This window comes from Tursiops truncatus, chromosome 2 (genome assembly GCF_011762595.2).
Source record: "Tursiops truncatus isolate mTurTru1 chromosome 2, mTurTru1.mat.Y, whole genome shotgun sequence".
NCBI classification, from domain to species: domain Eukaryota; kingdom Metazoa; phylum Chordata; class Mammalia; order Artiodactyla; family Delphinidae; genus Tursiops; species Tursiops truncatus.
This window is the reverse complement of record NC_047035.1, coordinates 36,968,572-36,988,874: the sequence shown is the minus strand read 5'-3', so window position 1 is coordinate 36,988,874 and position 20,303 is coordinate 36,968,572. Positions and strand designations below refer to the sequence as shown.

Genomic DNA, 20,303 nt, shown 5'->3' with positions numbered 1-20,303 from the left:
TTAATTTTAACCATCCTAGAGTGAGTAGGAAGTAGATTTAGTTGTGGTCTTGGTTTGCATTTCCCTAATGATTAATGATATTGAGCATCTTTTCTTGTGCTTATTGGCCATTTATATATGTTTTTTGGAGAAATATCTATTCAAATTTTTGCCCATTTAAAAAAATTTTTATTGTTGAGTTGTAAGTGTTCTTTATATAGTCTGGATACAAGTCTATTATCAGATTTACAAATATTTTCTCCCATTCTGTGATTTGTCTTTTCACTTTCTTTTTTCTCTCTTTTAAAAATTTTAATTTAAAAATTTAAAAAAATTGAGGTGTAATTGATATGTCATTATTGGTTTCAGGTGTACAACTTAATGATTCCATCAATATTTGTATACATTGTGAAATGATCTAGTCCACTTTCTTTATAGTGCCCTTTGAAACACAAGTTTTAAATTTTGATGAAGTCCAATTATCTATTTTTGTTTTGTTTTGTTGCTTGTGCTTTTGCTATTGTATCTGAGAAACCGTTGCTCACCCAAGTTCACAAAAATTTACCCCTATATTTTCTTCTAAGAGTTTTATAGTTTTAGCTCTTATATTCAGGTCTATGATTCATTTTGACTTAATTTTTGTGTATGGTATGAACTAGATATCAAATTCATTCTTTTGCATGTGAATATACAGTTGTCCTAGCACCATTTGTTGAAAAGACGATTCTTTTCCTATTGAATGGTTTTGGTACCCTTAATGAAAATCAATTGACTGTAAATGTGAGGTTTTATTTCTGTACTCTCAATTCTGTTGCATTAATCTATATGTGTATCTTTATGCCTTGGTAACTATAGCTTTGTAGTCGTTTGTGTGTGTGTGTGTGTGTGTGTGTGTGTGTGTGTGTATGTGTGTGTTACGCGGACCTCTCACTGTTGTGGCCTCTTCCATTGCGGAGCACAGGCTCCGGATGCGCAGGCTCAGTGGCCATGGCTCACGCGCCCAGCCGCTCCGCAGCATGTGGGATCTTCCCGGACCGGGGCACGAACCCGTGTCCCCTGCATCGGCAGGCGGACTCTCAACCACTGCGCCACCAGGGAAGCCCTGTAGTCGGTTTTGAAATTGGGAACTGTGAGTCTTCCAACTTTGTTCTTTTTCAAGATTGTTTTTCTGGCTCCCTTGCTTTTCCATACAAATTTTATGATTAGCTTGTCAATTTCTACAAAAATACCACCTAGAATTTTGAAAGAGATTGGATTGAGTCTGTAGATCAATTTTGCTAACTTTAAGAATGTTAAGTGTTCTGATCCATGAACATGGGATGTCCTTCTATTTATTCAGGTCTTTAGTTTCTTTCAATAGTTTCCAGTATACAAGTCTTACACTCCTTTTGTTAAATATATTCCAAAGTTTTTAATGCTTTTGCTGATGTTATAAATGAGATTGTTTTGTTTCTTAGTTGCATTGAGGGGGTGGGGTGGGCTGTACCATGCAGTTTGCAGGATCCTAGTTCCCCAACCAGGGATTGAACCTGCTCCCTTGGCAGTGAAAGCGTGAAGTCCCAACTACTGGACTGCCAGGGAATTCCCCTTAATTGCATTTTTTGGATTGTGCACTACTAGTATACAGGAGTAGAAACGATTTTTTGTGTATTGATCTTGTATCCTGCCATCTTACTGGACTCTTTCATTAGTTCTAATCATTTTGTTAGTGGATTCCTTAGGATTTGCTATATATAAGATCATGTCATTTATGAATACAGATAGTTTTACCTCTTTTTTTTGATCTGAATGTCTTTTATTTCTTTTTCTTGCCTAATTTTCATGGCTAGAATCCAGTACAGTGTTGAATAGAAGTATCATGAGGGGACATTCTTGTCTTATTCCTAATCTTAGGGGGAAAGCATTCCTTCTTTCTCCATTAAGATGAAACGCCTGTGGGGTTTTTTGTAGATGTTCTTTGTAAGACTGGGGATGTTCCCTTCTGTTCCTAGTTTGTGTGGTGTTTTTATCATGGAAGGGTGTCAGATTTTGTCAAATGTTTTTTCTGGGTCTATTGAGGTGATCAGGTGGTTTTTATATTTTATTCTATTAATATTTAAAATTATATTAATTGATTTTTGGATGTTAACCCAATCTTGCATTTCTGGGATAAATTCACATGGTCATAGTGTATACTCCTTTTTATATGTTGCTGGATTCAGTTTGTTAGTATTTTGTTGAGGATATTTACAGCCACACTTATAAGGGATGTTGGACTGTAGCTGGTTTTTTTTTCTTGTGATATCTTGTTTGGTCTTGATAACAGGCCTCATAGAATGAGTTAAGTGTCCCTTTCTCTACTGTTTTTTGGAGGAGTTTGTGAAGAATTGCTATTTATTCTTTAAATGTTTGGTAAATTCACTAGTGAAGCCATCTAGTCCTGAGCTTTTCTTTATTGGAAGTTTAAAAATTATTAATTCAGTCTCTTATTAACAGATCTCTTCAGATTTTCTGTTTCTTCCTGAGTCAGTCATTGGCTTATGTCATTCTAAGGATTTGTCTAGGAATTTCATCTAACTTATCTAATTCATTGGCATAGAGTTGTTCATGGTATTTCCTTATAATCCTTTAAGATGTTCTTTTTTGTCTTTGATGTTCTGCATTTATACTACGGATGATGTGTCTAAATGTGAACTTCTTTTAAATTTAACTTAGTTGTGCTTTCAATATGAGGACAAATGCTTTATGTTCAGTTCTGGAAAATTCATATACATTCTGTCTTTGAAAATTGCCTCTCCCCTATTCTTTCCTTTTTCTTCCTATAGAACTCTATGGACCTCTGTCTCTTAATGTTTATATTTTCTTATTCTTTGCATCTACTTCAGGATAATTTCTTCAGTTTTTTTTTCCATTTCACTAATTCTTTCTTTAGCTGTATTTGATTTTCTGTTGAACGTACCTATTGGGTTTGAAATGTCAATATTGTATACAATTCACCCGTGAAAAATCTGGGTTTGAACTGCGTGGGTCCACTTACATGTGGATCTTTTTCAATAAATATGTACTACAATACTACACAATCCGCAGCTTGTTGAATCCGCGGATGCAGAACTGTGGATACAGAGGGCTGACTGTAAAGTTATATGCAGATTTTCTACTGTGTGAGGGGTTGGTGCCCCTAAGCCCCATGTTGTTCAAAGGTCAACTGTATTTTATTTCCATTCAGTACTTTTTCAAAGTCTTTTTCAGATTTTTCTTTTATTTCTAGCTTTTGGAGTACCAGTATGTTCCCTCTTCTGACTCGCTTGTCATGGTTTGTTTTATTGTGTGGTTTGTAATTTTTATACTGATCTCCTCTTCATTGGGTTGCAAAGAGTGGGATGCTTAAAAGCAAGGTATTTTGGAGGTCTGCACTTATTGTGATGATGAGGTCCAGGACATATCAAATGTGTGGGTGAGTGGCTGAGGTGGGGTAGAGGAAAAGACTGGCAGAGGAACTTTGCATGTCTGGCTGCTTCCTGTCATACAGGTCTCTGCCAAAGAGTCACCTTTTCAGAGCCTTCCCAGGCCTCCCTAAATGTCTCCAGCCCCCAGTCCTACTGCCTTTCTTCTGTTTTATCTTATCACTGTTAACGCATCTCTATTCAGAAATATATTAGCTATTTGTCTATCTTTTGTGACCTTCCTCCATATTGGAATGTAAGCTCCATGATCATAAGGATTTGTCTTTTTTTTTTTTTTTTGGCCACCCCACGTGGCATGTGGGATCCTAGTTCCCTAACCAGGAATTGAACCCGTGCCCTCTGCATTGGAAGCACCAGAGTCTTAACCACTGGACCGCTGGGGAAGTCCCCAGTAAGGATTTGTCTTATTCACTGCTACGTCCCCAGCACCTGGCATGTGGTTTATACTGTCCATAAATTTGAGTGAGCTTGAGTAGTCCTGTTTTTAGATGGAAGTCATCTGAGCCCCGATGCCGCAACTTTCAGCTGGGCTGAGTCTGACCAGGCAGCAGAGGTGAACAGTTTGCCTCTTCATCCCCAAACCTTTTTCTGGACCTCCACTGGAGATGTCTTCTTATCCCATTATAAGAGCCCAGAAAATACTATCCATCCTGCGTGCTTCAGCCTTCTTCTGGCATGAGTTCCACAGCTGCTAAAATCAGTAGTAGGGATTTGAGTGCCAGAAGCCCTGGGGGAAGAAAATGCACAAAACCCTGGGAAGATCTGGTCCTTACCTTTAGGAGGCTGTGATTGAGTTAAGAAGACATCACACCAGAAAATAGGTTAGGACGCTTGCCCACTCAGTGAGTCTGCTGTGTAGATTAGCGCTTCTGCTATGAGCTTTCGGTAGAGAAGGCAATCTGCGTGCTGGCCCCTGGGTCACATGCCGTCACATAAGTGGTTTCTGGAGGGATCTATTTGCAAGTTACGAATTCCCAGGTGACTCCATTTTGGCCTCCTTCTGAGGTTGCCCCATGCTGTAGGAACTTGGTCTGAGCATCATAGTGTTACTTGTAAAAGGGCAGAAAGTGCCTGCGGGCGTGCCCGTGATGTGGGCTAAGGATGGCACCTTTCCATTCGTCTTTGGCTGTACCTCTTGGCCCCGTTGGTTTTGGGGTTGGGGAATGGTGACAAGCACTGGAATTCCAGCAAACCCTGGCTTTCCCACTTGCCTTGCTGCACAGCTTTCGGTGAGTGAGTAAGTGGCTCTGCCTCATATGGTTATGGTAAGGAGAGTTCCTAGAGAATGTGTTCATTAGCACAATGCCTGCTACACCCTAAGAAAATGCTAGTAGATATTATTCCAGGCCGGCACCTTGGGAGCCACTTGTGCCTCAGTTTCCTGATCTGTAAAACAGGGAAATAATACCGAATCCTTGCCTGCCGCCCCTCCCCTCTGCCCCTGGCTGTTGTAAGGGTTAATATTCTCAGGCTCTGAGGTCCTGGGGTGAGGGAGGAGCTGCATAAATGGGTTATTGTTGTGCTGCTGAATGATCTGGCTTTGTTCAAGTGTCTTCAGTATTTGACTTCCTGCAGTTAATGTCCCCTGACTTTAATTGCTATAGATATTTGCATGTCCTCAGCGGCTGGCGGCTCTCACCTGCCCGCCTGTGACCTGGGTCCTCACCCAGCCAGGGACCTGCTGAGTTGGGGTGGGAAGCTCCATTTCCTCTGTTAGGGGCCCCCCAGGAGTCAGGAATGAAAGAAATGCAGAAAGTATGACCCACACGCGCAACTGATTCTGAATAGGACGTTTATTGAAGAGGTTTTGCAGGAGGCGGCGGGCGCTTTAATTCCCAAGGCTGTTGGTGGCAGCTCTGTGCTCGCCCCAAGCCTGTTAACTGCTTGACTGCTGGTGCTTAGGGAGAATGGAGCTCCCCGGCCCCACGCGGCTCTCCTGGTGCTCGGACGGGAGCCCTTTGGAGAAAAGCGGTAGGTGCCGGGCTGGGCCAGGCCATGGGGTGTGAGTGGGGCATGACCAGGACTATCCCAACTCCAGGCCTCCAAGTCTTGCCAAACTCTTGTGAAAAATCTGGCTGGCCACAGGCTTTGGGGCAAAAGGTAAATGTCTCCCTTGGGGCTTCAGAAACTAAGGATGGGTGTAGAAGAGTTGGTCTCTTTTTAATCCTGTCCTGGCTTCTTCCAGTGGATTTGTCCCTCGAGGCCCGGTAAGAGCAAGATAATCCTGTGTTCCTCTTAGAGGCGATTGCAAGTGGTTCTGCAAGGGGCTTCGGAGGCGCTTCTGATCTCTGAACACTCGGAGTTGTGTGGTGAGAGAACTGGGCTGTTCCTAGAGGGACCCAGCACGTACTGGGAAAAGCAGAGTTGATCTCCCATTTCTTCCTGAAGTTTCCTTTTCTCAGAATCCACAGAGGGTGGTTATTTTGGATAAAATCAAGGGCTGGCAGTGGAGCAGGTGAAAGGAAGTTCTTCCCCACCCACCCTGTCTTTTCCCTGGTGCCCAGGCCGGGGCAGTGCCCACCACTTGCAGAGCTCTGGGCTGCAGGAGCAGGGAGGTCAGGGGGCAGATTGCCACTCTGCTTCGGCTTGACTTTCAGCCCTGAATCAAGGCCTGGATTTTCCAGGAGCAGGACTCTGCTGCCTGGGCCATGCCACTCCATGCCATGTGTGTACCCGCTCGTCCAAGAATCTGGGGTTTGGTGACAGCTGCCCCCCCGTCTGAAGTCTGGTCTGTGTAACCTCTCAGCTGAGGGAGAAAGCTGCTCTCCTCCCACCAGGGAACTGGTTGGATGAGTTTTCTCGGGCCTCCCTGGTTGAGGCCCCTTAGAAGGGAAGGCAGGGACCTGGGGGGGTGGGGGCAGGTGCTGTGGGGTGGAGAGGGGCCCTCTCCTCTCCCTCTCTCCTGCAGTGGGATAGGGATCCCTGGGGGACAGGGTGGTGCAGGAGGCCCTGCTCTCCAAAGGGCTGGCTGCCTTTGAGAATTGACCTTGTGTGAGACTATAAGCTCTGACTTGGAAAATCCACTTTCCTAACATGTCTGGGTCGGGTGCCAGGCTCAAGGTCAGCATCCAGGGCAAAGAGGAGGTGTTGGTTGGAGCTCTTCTCTTGCTGTTGTGCCCGAGTGCCAGGGAGGACCAGGGTGCATGACTGATGGTAGCAGTTCATTAAAAGGGGGCTGCTCACGTTTACGCACTTTTCCGGGTCTGGGTGCTCTTGCTTGGAATTGGAGACCAAGGTGCGTTTGGGGGAGCCTCCCTAATTCTCATTTGCTTGGGGAGGGAAGGTGAGACTTTGGGGAAGGGAAAAACCGTCAGGTGGTAAGCTGTACACTGACTGCTCCCCCAGGCCAGCTGGGAGCTGCTGTTCTAGAATCACAGTGGGAGATTCCCTCTGGTTAAGCCCTGGTATCTCAGTTCCTAGACTTGGCGTTCTCCCCCTGCTTTTAGGAGCATTGCATTTATGTGTAGGTTCATATCTCCACATTTATTGGGGGCCTCGTTTCTTCCCCCTTCACAGGGGTTGGGATAGGTGTCATACTTCTTTCTAGCATATGTTCCCTGACTGTCTCTTTCCTCCTTGAAGCTCTCTGTAAACAGTCAGCACCTTCTTGGGCCTCGGGATTCTTCATGAACACGCTGGCTGTATAGATCCCTGAGGCCATAGCCCCACCTGGCGGTCTGTACCTTTTTAGGGCAGTTTCTCACACCTTGTCTCCTGGAGTCTCGGTGGTGGTTCTTCCAGGCCTGGCCTGGGTGTGCCCTTCCCCACAGTTCCTTCGGTCTGTCCTCGGCCTGCCTTCCAGCCTCGCCACTTGCTGCCAGACGCCCCAGGTCCTTGAGTGGTCCAGGTCCTTTTGGGACTCCACTGTCCCATGCTGCCACCCTTGCACCAGATGCCCTCAGAGCTCTTCTTCACCTGGCAGAAGCTTACTTATCAGTCAAGACTCAGCTAAAACTTCACCTCCTTTAAAGCTGCCGGGTCCCCCAGGTGGCATTTGCTACTCCCGCTTCTGTCAGCGGAGTTTATGTGTACTCCTGTTTCAGCACTTGAGGCACTGCTTTGTGGATAATCTGTTGATATAACTATTTTTTAAATTATGATTTTGTTATTATTATTATTACTTTTTTTGGTACTGTGTGGCTTGTGGGATTTTAGTTCCCTGACCAGGGATTGAACCTGGGCAGTGAGAGTGCAGAGTCCTAACCACTGGACTGCCAGGGAATTCCCCAGATATGACTATTTTTCCTTCTAGAATTCTCTTCCTCAAAGATAGAGGGGCAGTGTCTTATTCCTTTCAATATCCCTAGGGCCTAGCATCATGCTTGGAAGTGTTGAGTGATTCCCAGACTGGAGTCTGTCTTGACCTCCCACATGGCTCCAACACCACCCTCTACTTCCTTTTGTTATTATTATGTGGGATCTTAATTCCCCAACCGTGGATCGAACCTTGCCCCCTGCAGTGGAAGCACGGAGTCTTAACCACTGGACCAGCAGGGAAGTCCCTGCTTTCGTTATTGATGTGCTTGTCTCGTTTCTCCTGGTAGAATATCAGCTCCTGGGAGTGGGCTCTGTGGGTGATTCATTTCTGTGTCACCCACAAGGCTGCAATGTCCTTGTGCAAAGTAGATGCTTGAATCTATGGTTCAGTGAATTCTGAAGCTTATGACTTGGGACGGGCCAGCAGTGCTAATCCCTAAATGAGCGGTAGACCCTGTGGTACAGGTGGCTCACTGCCCTGCTCCCTGTCGTCCAGTGAGTTAGGAGCAGAGCTAGCCCTGGTTTTGAGCTGTGCTGGCTGGAGTCCCAGAGCTGTTCATACACATTCTGCTGCTTTGCCCTCTTTGATATCCCCTGTGACTTAGGAAATGGGGCTTTCCCCAGTACCTTATGTCTTTGTGACGTGCTGGCTCTCCCATATGTCCACCCTGGAGATGGACTGTGTTTTTTCTTTAAAACCCAAGGACCAGTGTCAAGGATGGTTTCTACTGATCACTTCTTTGTGCTTTTGCTGCCTCGCATCACCTTCCATTCTGTTCCTCCTCAGGCCTGTTGTGCCCCATGGCTTTGTTCCCCTCCTAGCTGAACATGCCGGTCTCTACCTGTGGAACCCTGAGGAATGTGCCCTGCCTGCTACAGCAAAGGACTGTGACTCATACTTCATCCTCTGGTTTGACCTTCTGTGGGGCATAGATATCAGACGTTTTCCTTTCCAGCCTAATTGCTTTATGTTTGCCCTTATAATATCATGGTCCGAATGTATGTTGGGATCATAGATGATGGATGATTGGTGGGGTGAGTGGGGAGGGGAGGGTTAGGTCATGCTGGTTCACCAGGTTTAACCCATATCTTTACTATTGATTTGAGATGTAGGTCAACTTTTCTAGGCACACGTCAGAAAAATCTCTTGTCCTGGTGCCGTGGAGCAAATAGTGATTCATCCATCGTCCTCATCGCTCCCATTTATGGGGGGTTTACTGTGTGTCAGTTGTACAAATTGCTCTACTTGTATCATCTCAATCTTGGAGACCAGCGAGGTTGGTAGTACTGCTGTGCTCATTTTACAGGTGAGGAACTTGAAGCTTGGTCAGGTCAAGTGACCTGCCCAAGGCCACACACAGCCAGCAGAACGGAGGAGCTGAGGTTTAAACCACATCTGCCTGACTGCAATGCCTGTGAATCCGTTTAGTGCATTTAACCTCTGCTCTGGACTCCCACGTACTCACGTACTTGCTCATTCTCTCCTTCTCTTCTGACAACTCAGATCTAGTGGGTCCCTGTGTTCCCACTTGCTTCCAGCTGAGATTCTCCAATGCCTTTGAACCTGTTGCAATAGTAAATGCTGCAACTCTTGAAAGTGTGGTTCAAGCCGAGAGGACTCCAAACAAGCAGCCCCTACAGTGGGCAGAGGGGGGCAACTAGATGGCTCATTTGTAGCGTTGGGTCCCTGAATTTTGCTGATAAGGAGGGGTGGTCCTGTGAACCTTTTTGACCTAGAGATGAGAGAGGTAGGGTCTCTGGGAACACTGGAGGTGTCTATGATTTCTAGCACAGTCTTTAGCTCCTCCATCTTCTGGGGACATTGTGTCTGTCGTTTTCCTTCTTAGTTACAAGTTGTGCTGGGAGCAAGCTGACCTACCCTGGCTGAGAGCAACAGCAATTTCTAATCAACGTTAATTATTCTCATTTGCCTTCGGTACGTGTTTCTGTGAAACCTCCTGGTGGACTGCTTTTCCTGGGGTATCTGTAGGGCCATTTTATTGTAGTCCCTTCTCCAAACTGCAAAGTGGTCCCTTGGCCACTTTCCCCTTCTCCCAGTTTTTGTGGCTGGTCACTTAATGTGTGGCATGGCAGGGCAGCTGTACCCCTGCTCCAGTCCCTCGTCTGGGGCTAGGGTACGGGACTGCTGGGGTGAACGAGCAGTCACTGCTCCTGCGTGCCTCTTGGTGGATCGGAAACTTGCTGGCAGTGACTAATGTGGAAACTCATTAGACTAGGAGGAACGGGCTCAGGTCTTGACTTTGACTACTGTTTATCTTTCACCTGACTGTGGGAGTGGTGAAGCGCTCTAGGCACAATCCCGTAGGAATTTATTGAGCATCTAGTGTGTGCGTTGCCTTCTGGGGGTGAAAGAAGGCCCAGCCCACTGGGTTTTATTATCTAGTCTGGAAGGAAAACTTGCACATAAGAGCCCCCAAGGACCAGTGCTTTATGTGATACTCAGGCTCATTAGAGTTCGAAGAAGTGCATGTGTATGAGTGTCCCATGGCTGCTGTAACAAACTGCAAACTTAGTGGCTTAAAACAGCACACATTTATTATCTTATAGTTCTAGAGGTCAGACGTCAGTCTGGGCCTGCATGGCTATGTTCCTTCTGGAGGTTCCAGGGGAAAATTTGTTCTCTTGTCCTTTCCAGCTTCCTGAGGTCCCTTTTCTCCATCTACAAAGCCAGCAGCCTAGCATCTACCAACCTCTCACTCTCTGTCCCTCTGCTTTTGCTGTCACATCAGCTTCTGACTCCTGCTGCCTCCCTCTCATGAGGACCCTTGTGATTACATCAGACCTACCCACGTAATCTAGGACAACCTTCCCCATCTCAAGATCCTTAACTTGATCACATCTGCAAAGTCTCATTTGCCATGTAAGGTAACGTGCGTAGGCTCCTTATATCCAGGGATTAGGATGTGCATATTCTTGGGGGAGAAGCATTATTCAGTCTGCAATAGTGTGTGTGTTGGATGGGTTGGTGATGGTTGGGGAGGCCTTTCTGAGGGAGATGATTTGACCAAATTTGTGTAGGGAGAGAATGTCTAGGACACCTTCCAGGTTTGAGAAGCAACATGAGCAGTGGTTGAGCTTGTGGGTGGTGGGGACAGTGAGGTGTGGGTGAGTGGTCCTCCCAGTGAAACAAGATGCCAGGGGCTTTCCTTTCCTTCCAAGGCTAGGCCGAGGGAGTTTTTTGGACTTCAGTCTGTGTGTCCAGACTCCCTCCCAGAATTCAGGTGGGAAGGCTCCATTGGCAACCAGAGCCTTTCCTTCCACCACACTTGGTGGCCCCTGCTATTCCTGGGTGGTAGCAAAAGGAATTCACGAGGGAAAATGAATGTGAGCCAGCTGGCCTGGGTTTGGGTGGCCCAGAAACCCTGGTCACACTTTGCACAGCCTCTGTGGCAGCCACGTTGCTCACATTGAACACAGTCAGTCCTTAGGGAGCCTTCCCTTGCCCTCCCTTAGGGTGCGTAGGGCCCGGGCCCCTGAGTCTCTGGGGAGGGACAGGAGGGTCAGAAGGAGAGGGGCAAAGGCCAGACCCTCTCAGGGACCCTCCCCATCCCCAGGAAAGCCTCGATGGTGTGGTGAGGGGTGTCCTCAGCTGGTATGACCTCAGCCAGCTCTACTCACCATCTGCTGGCCGGGGGAGCCGTAGGAACAGACCCTAGAGAGCCCAGCTTCTGTGGGGACAGCGCTGGGCAGCAGTGTGTGTGTGTGTGTGTGTGTGTGTGTGTGTGTGTGTGTGTGTGTGTGTGTGTGTGTGTGTGTGTGTGTGTGTGTGTGTGTGTGTGTGTGTGTGTGTGTGTGTGTGTCTGTGTGTGTGTGTGTCTGTGTGTGTCAGAGGCCTGTGGCTGCCCCTGTTTGGAGAGCCTTTGGAATATCTAGCAGGTGTCGGTAGTTGGGAGATGAAAGAAGGTCAGGAAGGAGGGCCGCGCAGCGTGCAGCCCCCCGAGCAGGGAAGGACTTGGCCCGCTTGCCGTTACCTGGTGATTCCCTGGACTTTGGAGCAGCTGCCTTTGGGGGAGACCCCTCTCTCAGTCCCCGCCCACCTCCAGAGCAGGTGTGGCGCTCCGCCTCTTGGGTGTGGGGCAAAGCGGGGTAGGTGAAAGGATGACGTCAGCCGCCTCCGCACCTGGACCCAGCCTCTCCGAACCAAAATGTGTTCTGGGGCGTCTCCAGGGCGCCGGCCTGCACAGCCTCCTCCCGGTCTCCTGCCTTCTCAGCCCAGTAGCCCCCGAAGGAGGGCCGGAAGGGAGTGTTGCTGAGCCCTGGGGACTCCCTAGGACCAGAGAAGCAGAGGTTCTCCGGAAGGTTCCAGGTGAGTTCCCCACTGGGACCGTTCTTTCTGAAGCTGGGGTGGGCTCAGGGAGCAGGGTCCTACAGCCTTAGTGACAAGAGGCTTGAAGACGGAACATGGGGGCTATGGTGGGGTTTGGATCGTCATTTTTTTCTGTTGGAGGCAGGAGGCTAGGTCAGATTGGGGGCACGGTGCTGAGGCCTCGCGGGGCGGAGGAGGATGTGGGACTTGGCCCCGGTCAGCTGTGCTGGGAATCCAAGGGGCCTGCTGCAGCCTGCTTGCGTTCCTGCCCGGGGATGTTCAGGGAAGGTCCCCGTTGGTGGAGCCAATAACCTGGAGAGGTGTGGGTGGAGGAAGGGTGTGGATTAAACTTAGAAAAAGTTATTAAAGAAAAAAAAAAGGAAACTGATCTCCCTCTCCTGTGCCCCAACCCTTAAAGGTGCGTGTTTGAGCAGCTTATTGGGAAGGTCTTATCAGAAAGCAGCTTATCAGAAAGGTCCTACAGGACCCTATCAAAGAGAGCTTCCCAGGTGTGGGAGATACAGAGTTTTCTAGAAGACTGACTCACTGACTGATGATTGACTGGATTGATTTGTGTTGAAAGATGGAAGAGGTCACTGCGGAGCGATACTTAGGGAACTGGAGACTAGTGTGACGGAACGGGGTGGGCGTGGACATCTGACTGCTGTCTGTTAACTTTCTCTCGGCGCACACTGCCCCAGCGGACAGTGTCTTCCAAGATGAGTTTGAAGACCTGAGTTCTAATCTTGTCTTTGGGGTGAATCTTACCATATGGGGTGATGCTCCGTGGAGAGGAAGGAAAGATTGCCTCCGCCCAGGAACACGTGGGCCGGTGCTTCCGCCGTCTCTGGGAGCCTGAACTACACACACAGTAATGGTTGGATTGGGCTTTTAGGACCAGAGTGCACTCACATTAGGTGTGATGTCCCTTTTCCCTCTCTGTCTAATGGTGTCTGCTAACAGTCCCACTTGGACTCTGCCGTGTCTGCTCTCACTGCCCCATTTGCTGTTCATCCCTCCCTTTCTGGGTCTCTGTGTTCTTTTCCAGCGAGAGCGAGAGCGATAGAGAGCGAGAGAGAGGGGCGGGGGGAGAGAGAGAGCGCCTCATGAGCCTAGGTCTCCTGGTCACTGTAGGGCTTCTCTTGTCATCCGAGCAGTTACAGTCCGATCCCTATGCCCTCGTGCTTCTTCCCCTCTCCATGACCTGTAGTCCTTTGACCTGGAATCTGTATTTTTCTACGTTGTTCCAAGGAAAGGGTAAATGGGCAAATGTCACATAGTAGGAGGTCTAGAAATAGCCTTAAGGAATCTTAAGGCTATTTAAGGCTCTCTCTCTCTCTTTTTTTTAACCTCCATTGGCCTTTGTGGGATAAGTGAAATGTCACGTTAAAAGCCCTGACTTTTATGTCTTAATATGTCCCCCGTGGCTTATGCTGAGGCAAAGCCATGGCATCCAGGGCTGTGACTAATCGTTTGCTGCGGTTCTAGCTGCTGTGAAATCCATCAGGGAGGCAGCCAGCAGCGGGCAGGGGCAGGAGAGCATGCACACTGAAGCCTGAGTGCCTGAGTCCAAATCCAGGCTCTACCGCATGCTACTTCTGTGGCCTCAGTTTCTGCATCTGTAAAATGGGGATAATAATAGTACTGACCTCATAGAAATGTTATGAGATAAAAAGGTCTTGTTATGTCTACAGCACTTGGAACATTTTTAGCTGTTAGTCATTATGCTTTCTTTTAACCCCAGGAGGATTTGGGCATGGGCACTACTTTGAAAACATGATCTTGGTTTGCAGGCAGATGTCTGTGTGCAACCAGAGAAAATTTCTCCGAATAGAAAAGATGTTTTAGTTCCTGGGCTTTTGAAGTGTGCTTATGTTGCACCCTATGGCAACGGGGCCCCTAAAGAGTGACCCTCAGAAGGTACCCTTTAGAGATAAATCTCCCTGAGAGTGTGTGTGTGTGTGTGTGGGGTGTGTGGCTGTGACTAATCCTTCACTTTAAGGCCGTGACCTGACCAGCTGTGAAATCCATTAGGGACTTGGGCCTTTTCCGTTTAGCATCCCCATAGGGGCTGACTGATCCCAGGTTTGATCTGGGAAAGGTTTTAGGTCGTAAGTCCCTACCCCATTGTTCTAGTTGGGATTGACAGGCCTGGGGGGCTGAGGGGGAGAAGGGGTGGAGGGGCTGCGGTGTGCCTGACAGTGCACGTGCCTTGAAGGACACCAGAGTCCCACAGGGCTGGGGTTAAGGGCTGGGGCGGAGTTTGGGTCTTTGTCTCTCTTTGTGCTGAAATGACACGCCACAGGTGGGTAGAAATGACTAGCTGGTTCATTTTAAAGGCTCTTTTGAGGAGGTAGGAAAAAGCAGTGGTGCTGCATTTCCCAAGGGGCTCTCCTCTGAGATACTCAGTTTCACCAAGATGATCCTGTTAATTAATCCTTTCATTGCACCTGGAGGGAGGGAGAACTCTGGACTGGCCCCAGTGCTGCCACTGTGTCTTCATCTGCAAAATGAGAGGCTCACATAGAGCACCTCGGAGGTGACCCCGTCCCCCAGCTGAGACATGCAGTGAGAAATTGCTGTGCTTGAGAGGGTCCTTGCTGGGCTAGCGTGCAGGCAAACAGGTCTCAGTGCTCCTGATCTTAGCTCAGTAGTAGCACATTATCCGCTTGCCAGATCACCTTTTAAGGCCCCTGCCCTTAGGTCACTTACAGCCTAGGGCAGGGGGTCTCACACAGAGAGTGCTACAATAGGGGTACCCCTGGGGTGCTGTAAGAGTACGTAGAAGGGGCCCCCAGGTTTGGTTTCTGGGGATGTATGGGGGGTGGCTTCTGAGACCCAAGGGTTGGTATAAGTGACACAGGTTGGGGGGCCGTATGGCGTGGGGTGGATGCGGAGGGAGTAATGGCCAGGCAGAGAGAACATTTGCCAAAGCCAGAGCCCAAGGGCGCTGGCACAGGTAGGGACACTGGTTCCAGGTTGGGGCACAGGCACAGAAAACCAGGGGGCAAATTCAAGGCTGCCAGAGTGATGGTACCTTCTAGACCCTTCTCCTCATAGCTCTAGCCTGTGATCTAGTAGCTTCTGATCCTTAGAACTAGAGGTGGAAGTCTTTGGGGCAGTAGAGGTGAGAGGGACGCTCTAGAACATTTTTCCTATGGAAACAGCAATCAAGTGAACATTCTGGAAAGTGGTGTTGGTGAGCTCTGGTGCTCTGGGATGGGGCTGGAGTGTCCTTGACCTTCCCAAAGCCCACAGCCACCACCCCACCTTCACAGACTTGCTGCTCCAGGCTGGCCTGCCTGTGAGCCACACCATCTGCTTAGGGAATAAAGTCCACCTGAGGCTATGTTTGCCTCACCTGGGAACAGTTTCCTGCTTGCTGTGCTGCCCTGATCTAGATCTAGCTGTGCTGAAGGGAACTTAGGGAGACTCACCGGTGGCTCAGCCCTGGGGAATTTCCTGTGCCCCTGGAGCCAGGGTGAGTCAGGGACCTGTACAGGGGGCTGGAGCTGGGGGCAGGGGGGGTAATGTGGGTTCAGCCTTTGTATCATCTCCTCTGCCTTCTCCGTGGGTATCCAGAAGGTTTCAGGTTCATGGTGAAGCCCCTGGTGGCCCCAGAGATTCTGCCATCCTGGGGAGCATCTTACCCTCTGGCACGTCGATTGTTAAGAGCCGGATCCTTGACAGGTGGACACTTGGGAAGTGCTTTTTTTTTTTTTCCCTCGGTATGCGGGCCTCTCACTGTTGTGGCCTCTGTGCTCCGGATGCGCAGGCTCAGCTGCCATGGCTTATGGGCCCAGCCGCTCTGCAGCATGTGGGATCTTCCTGGACCGGGGCACGAACCCGTGTCCCTTGCATCGGCAAGCGGACTCTCAACCACTGCGCCACCAGGGAAGCCCCGGGAAGTGCTTTTTGACACTGTTTTGATGGTTTATGGAGCCGTTGCTCTGTGCTGGGCATCAGGCTCAGAGCTGTACATCCAGCAGGTCACTGCATCTTCGGGGGCACGGCCGAAGCTGAGGCTCTGGGAAGCTCGGTACTTTGCTGGAGCAGAGGAACTGGGCTTCGGATTCCATCACAAGGCACCCCGGACCGTTGCTCTGGCAGAGATGCCCTCTCTGCTTTTCTGGGGCCTCAGCTTTCTGAGCCCTTTATTGTTACTGGATGGGGTCCACCGTGGGAAAGACGGAGGTGGAGCGGTTGCAGTCAGGCAGGAATGTCACTTGGGCATCCTTGCAGATGCTCATACAGGCTGAAGGCAGGGGCCTCCTTGAGATTCCGAGCTGTTGCTTTTATAATTGTGGTAAAATACACATAACATAAAATTCTCATTTTTAAGTGTTCAGAGGTCTTAAGTACATTCCCATTGTTGTGCCTCCTTTGCCTCCAGCCATCCGTAGAACTTTATCTTGCAAAACTGAAACTCTGTATCCACTGAACACTAACTCCCCATTCCCTCCTCCCCCAGCCCCTGGCAGCCACCCTTTTACTTTCTGTTTCTGCAAGGATTCCAGAGGTTTGCCCTTTGTCTGTCCCGCCCAGAACCTCCCTGGAGCGCCCCCACCAGGCAGCAATGCAAGGATGCCCGTCTCTGCCTCGCTCCACCAAGATGGCAGCCAGGAGCGGCCCGTGAGCCTGACCTCCACCACCTCCTCGTCAGGCTCCTCCCGTGACAGCCGCGGGGCCATGGAGGAGCCCAGCGGCTCCGAGGCTTCGGCCAAGAACGGGGCCGGCTCCCCGCGCGGCCGGCGTCTCCCCAGCAACAATTCCAGCAGCTGGCTGAGCATGAGGGGCCCCCTGTCCCCTTTCAACAGCCGGGCGTCGGTAGCGCCTGCGCACAAGCTCAGCTACGTGGGTCGAGTAGTGCGGGAAATCGTGGAAACGGAGCGCACGTACGTGCAGGACCTGCGCAGCATCGTAGAGGTGAGGCTCACCCCTCGCCCCCCGCGGGGCTTCGGAGCTAAGGTTGGGAGGGGACCACCCTCTCCTCTGGGGCTGGGGCTGGCCTCTGGCTTCGGGTGGCCCAGCTCTCGCGCATAAACCTACTTCCACCCAGGGAAGGAAAGTTGTCCCTGACATGTTTGTCTCCAGGAGGTGCTTCCCATGGAGTAGTGGGGAGGCCTCACGGCTCTGGCCCCGGGAAGCCACTGGCTGCTCACGCTGCCTTATGACTTGGGGTTCGATCAGTAGCTTGGGCCAGCAGAACTTCCCGCAGATGCTCGGGGCGTAGGCACCCCTGATAGGGAGCGGGGACAACTGTGCTTAGCGGAGACTGAACCGCAGTGAAGAAACTGGCTCTGGACCCCACCTGGCCCGTGCCCAGATTCCTGCCCTGTTGTTTCCTGCTTACGGGGTCTTGGGCACCTGCGTAAACCACCCCCACAGCGCCCAGCCTCAGGTCCCTCATCCATAAATTGAAGATGCAGGGCCATGTACGTGTGCTTCACACTGGGAGGCGCACTGGGCGAGGTGACCGTGGGAGGGAGCTCTCTGCCCTGCGGAGGGAGGTGTATTCATTTCCTAGGCCTGCCTAGCAGACAACCACAAACTGTGGCTTAAGGCGCATTAGTTTATCCTGTCCTGGTTTATGAGGCCAGAAGTCAAAAATCAAGATGCTGGCAGGGTTGGTTCCTTCCGGAAGCTCTGGGGGGGGGGGGGGTGCGTTCCAGGGCTCTCCTAGCTCCCGGAGGTTGCTGGCAACCCTTGGTGTTCCTTGACCTGCAGATTTATCACCCCGTTTCCACCTCCGTCTTCACATGGCCTTCTCTGTGTCTCTCTGTGTTCTCTTATAAGGACACCAGTCACTGAATTTAGGGCCCACCCTAAATCCAGTATGGTATCATCTCAAGGTCCTTAATCGTTACATCTGCAAAGACCCTATTTCCAAATAAGGCCACATTCTGAGGTTCCAAGTGGATATTAATTTTGAGGGGGAATTATCCAACCCAGTACAGTAGGTGATGTCTGTGAAATTGTGTCCTAGCTGTAACATGCAGTACAGAAATGAGGTGTGGCTGGGGGAGAAGAGGGAAGACGGGAAGGGACAGGATTGTGCCTGGGAGGCTGGGCCCTGACGCCTCACTCCACGCAGGACTACCTCTTGAAGATCATTGACACGCCTGGGCTGCTGAACCCGGAGCAAGTCAGTGCCCTTTTTGGGAACATAGAAAGCATCTACGCACTGAACAGGTATGGAGCGGGCCTGACATGCACCATGTTCTGCCTGTGAGGCCCATCTCAGGGCCTAGGGAGGAGCCCCGGATGTCCCTGGTCTCGTGGGCTGTGACACGTGGGCCAGGGTCTGATCTCTGAGGGTGGGGAAGGGTGGTCCATCCCTGTACAGTGGTATAGTTAGCTCCCTGCAGGAGAGGGGGCCTGTGGGACCGTGTGCCCTGGGGCTGATGTGCTCATTTGAGGCCGTGTTCATGTTGGGTCCAGCCTGGGCCAGCGCCCCTCAGGGGACTGCTGAACCTTGCACGTGATGCCCTCTCCCCTGTCCCTTCGTGGCCCCTTTGTCCCTCTCATCTTGGTCCCCCAGTGCAGATCTCTTCGTTTCTCCTCCACCTTCCCACTGATTCCGTGGGAAGTCGGGGCTCCCTGGAGGTGATCTGACCCATTAGGGGAACACACAAGCCAGGCAAAGCGTGATGAGGGAGTCCGAGCGAGGCCTGGCGAGGGGCTGCTTCAGGGCAAAGGGGCTCCACGAAGATCACACATGAGTGGCTCCCGGCGCCCCCAGACTCCCCAGAGAGAGGGCACTGGTCCGGAGGAGCAGAACTTGTGGGGACAGTATTGATAGGACAGGAGGAACCTTACCCCAGGCGCCTTAAGATGGGCAGAGGGACTTCGTGCTGGTCAAGCTGGGAGGGCAGACGGAGGTGAGACTTAGGCGGGGGGTGGGGGGGGTTGGGCAAAGAGGAGCACAGGAGGGGAAGGCAGGGGGAGCACTGGGGTTTCCTCTAGAGCCCCCATTTAAGAACAAGCAGTGCTGGGAGACTCACCCTGTCTCTCCCCTTTCCTTCATCCTTCTGAACTGGGGGCCTTGGTTTCTTTGCGAGTTCCCCCTCTCTCCTTCCCCCTTTAATGTCTGCTTTTGTGTGTTTGACCCCTGCCTGCAGAGGAGCTGTGTCCCCTCCCGAGGTGGGTACTGGTGTCCCTTCTCCCTCTCCTGCTTGTGGAACGCATGGCTCTTTTTTGTCCCCCACCTTTGCAGTGGTGCTGGATACTTTCTGTGTTGGCTGCCCCGGGCAGGGCTCGCTGACACCAGGGCTGGCGTGTGTGTGGGCACCAGGAGGGTGGGGAGGGGGTGTAGTGGTGACTGGAGGCTGCGAGCGGTCCGGTGTCTGATGACCATTCTCCCCTTACCCAGCCAGCTACTCAGAGACCTGGACAGCTGCAATAGTGACCCGGTGGCTGTGGCCAGCTGCTTTGTGGAAAGGGTAAGAAGGGCGGGGTCCTTGCCTCCATCCTGCCTTGCTGGGGGCCTCTCTCCAGGGGAAGGGCTGAGTGCCCGGCCTCAGATAGGAAGGGCCTTTGGGGTGGAGCCAGGGACTGCTGGGTGGACGGCATGTCCGAGACAGATGGGCACAGAGATGGCTCTGCAGATGCTCGGGGAGAGTGTGCTCTGGGGGCCAGGGGCATGTGTTTGATACACCCAGGTTTATAGTCAAACGGGAGTCTCCCTGAAATTACTAATTTTGGTCTTTCTTTAGAGCCAAGAGTTTGATATCTACACCCAGTATTGCAACAACTACCCCAAGTGAGTAGTGAGGGTGGAGAGGGGAAGCAGAGCCATTTGGCGAGTCCAGAGCACCCCACCTCGCCACGCAGGCCTTCCCCTGGTGACGGCCCCTTCCTCCACTCCCAGCTCAGTGGCCGCCCTCACCGAGTGCATGCAGGACAAGCAGCAGGCCAAGTTTTTTCGGGACCGGCAGGAGCTGCTGCAGCACTCGCTGCCCTTGGGCTCCTACCTCCTAAAGCCAGTCCAGCGTATCCTCAAGTACCACCTGCTACTCCAGGTAACCCCAGGGTCCTCCCGAGTCCACAGGGGCCTGAGGGAGGGGCAGGGCCCTTGAGTCTGGGCTGCCTAAGCCCCTGTCTCCCACACAGGAAATCGCCAAACATTTTGATGAAGAAGAGGACGGCTTTGAGGTGGTAGAGGATGCCATTGACACCATGACTTGCGTGGCCTGGTACATCAACGACATGAAGAGGAGACATGAGCACGCAGTCCGGCTCCAGGTGCTCTGGGGCCGGTAGCTGGAGGGACAGGCAGGGGTGGGGCGGGGTTTGGA

The 20,303-nt window shown here is 50.9% G+C and overlaps 1 protein-coding gene across 14 annotated transcripts in view; it reads left to right on the top strand.

The window, feature by feature from the left end:
* The window catches only part of PLEKHG3 (pleckstrin homology and RhoGEF domain containing G3), a 42,410-nt gene that overhangs the window by 9,961 nt on the left and 12,146 nt on the right, over positions 1-20,303 (top strand). For 12 of the 14 annotated variants that reach the window (XM_033851056.2, XM_073800370.1, XM_033851054.2 and 9 more), the window contains 6 exons: positions 16,552-16,932; positions 18,101-18,198; positions 19,379-19,448; positions 19,722-19,768; positions 19,877-20,027; positions 20,119-20,250. In XM_033851056.2, coding sequence (XP_033706947.1) covers positions 16,591-16,932; positions 18,101-18,198; positions 19,379-19,448; positions 19,722-19,768; positions 19,877-20,027; positions 20,119-20,250 — 840 coding nt within the window. In that variant the 5' untranslated portion in view covers positions 16,552-16,590. Of the gene's footprint in view, positions 1-11,601; positions 12,007-16,551; positions 16,933-18,100; positions 18,199-18,238; positions 18,888-19,378; positions 19,449-19,721; positions 19,769-19,876; positions 20,028-20,118; positions 20,251-20,303 lie in introns of those variants that run through there. The other 2 variants (XM_033851057.2, XM_033851064.2) reach the window with 2 other exon arrangements.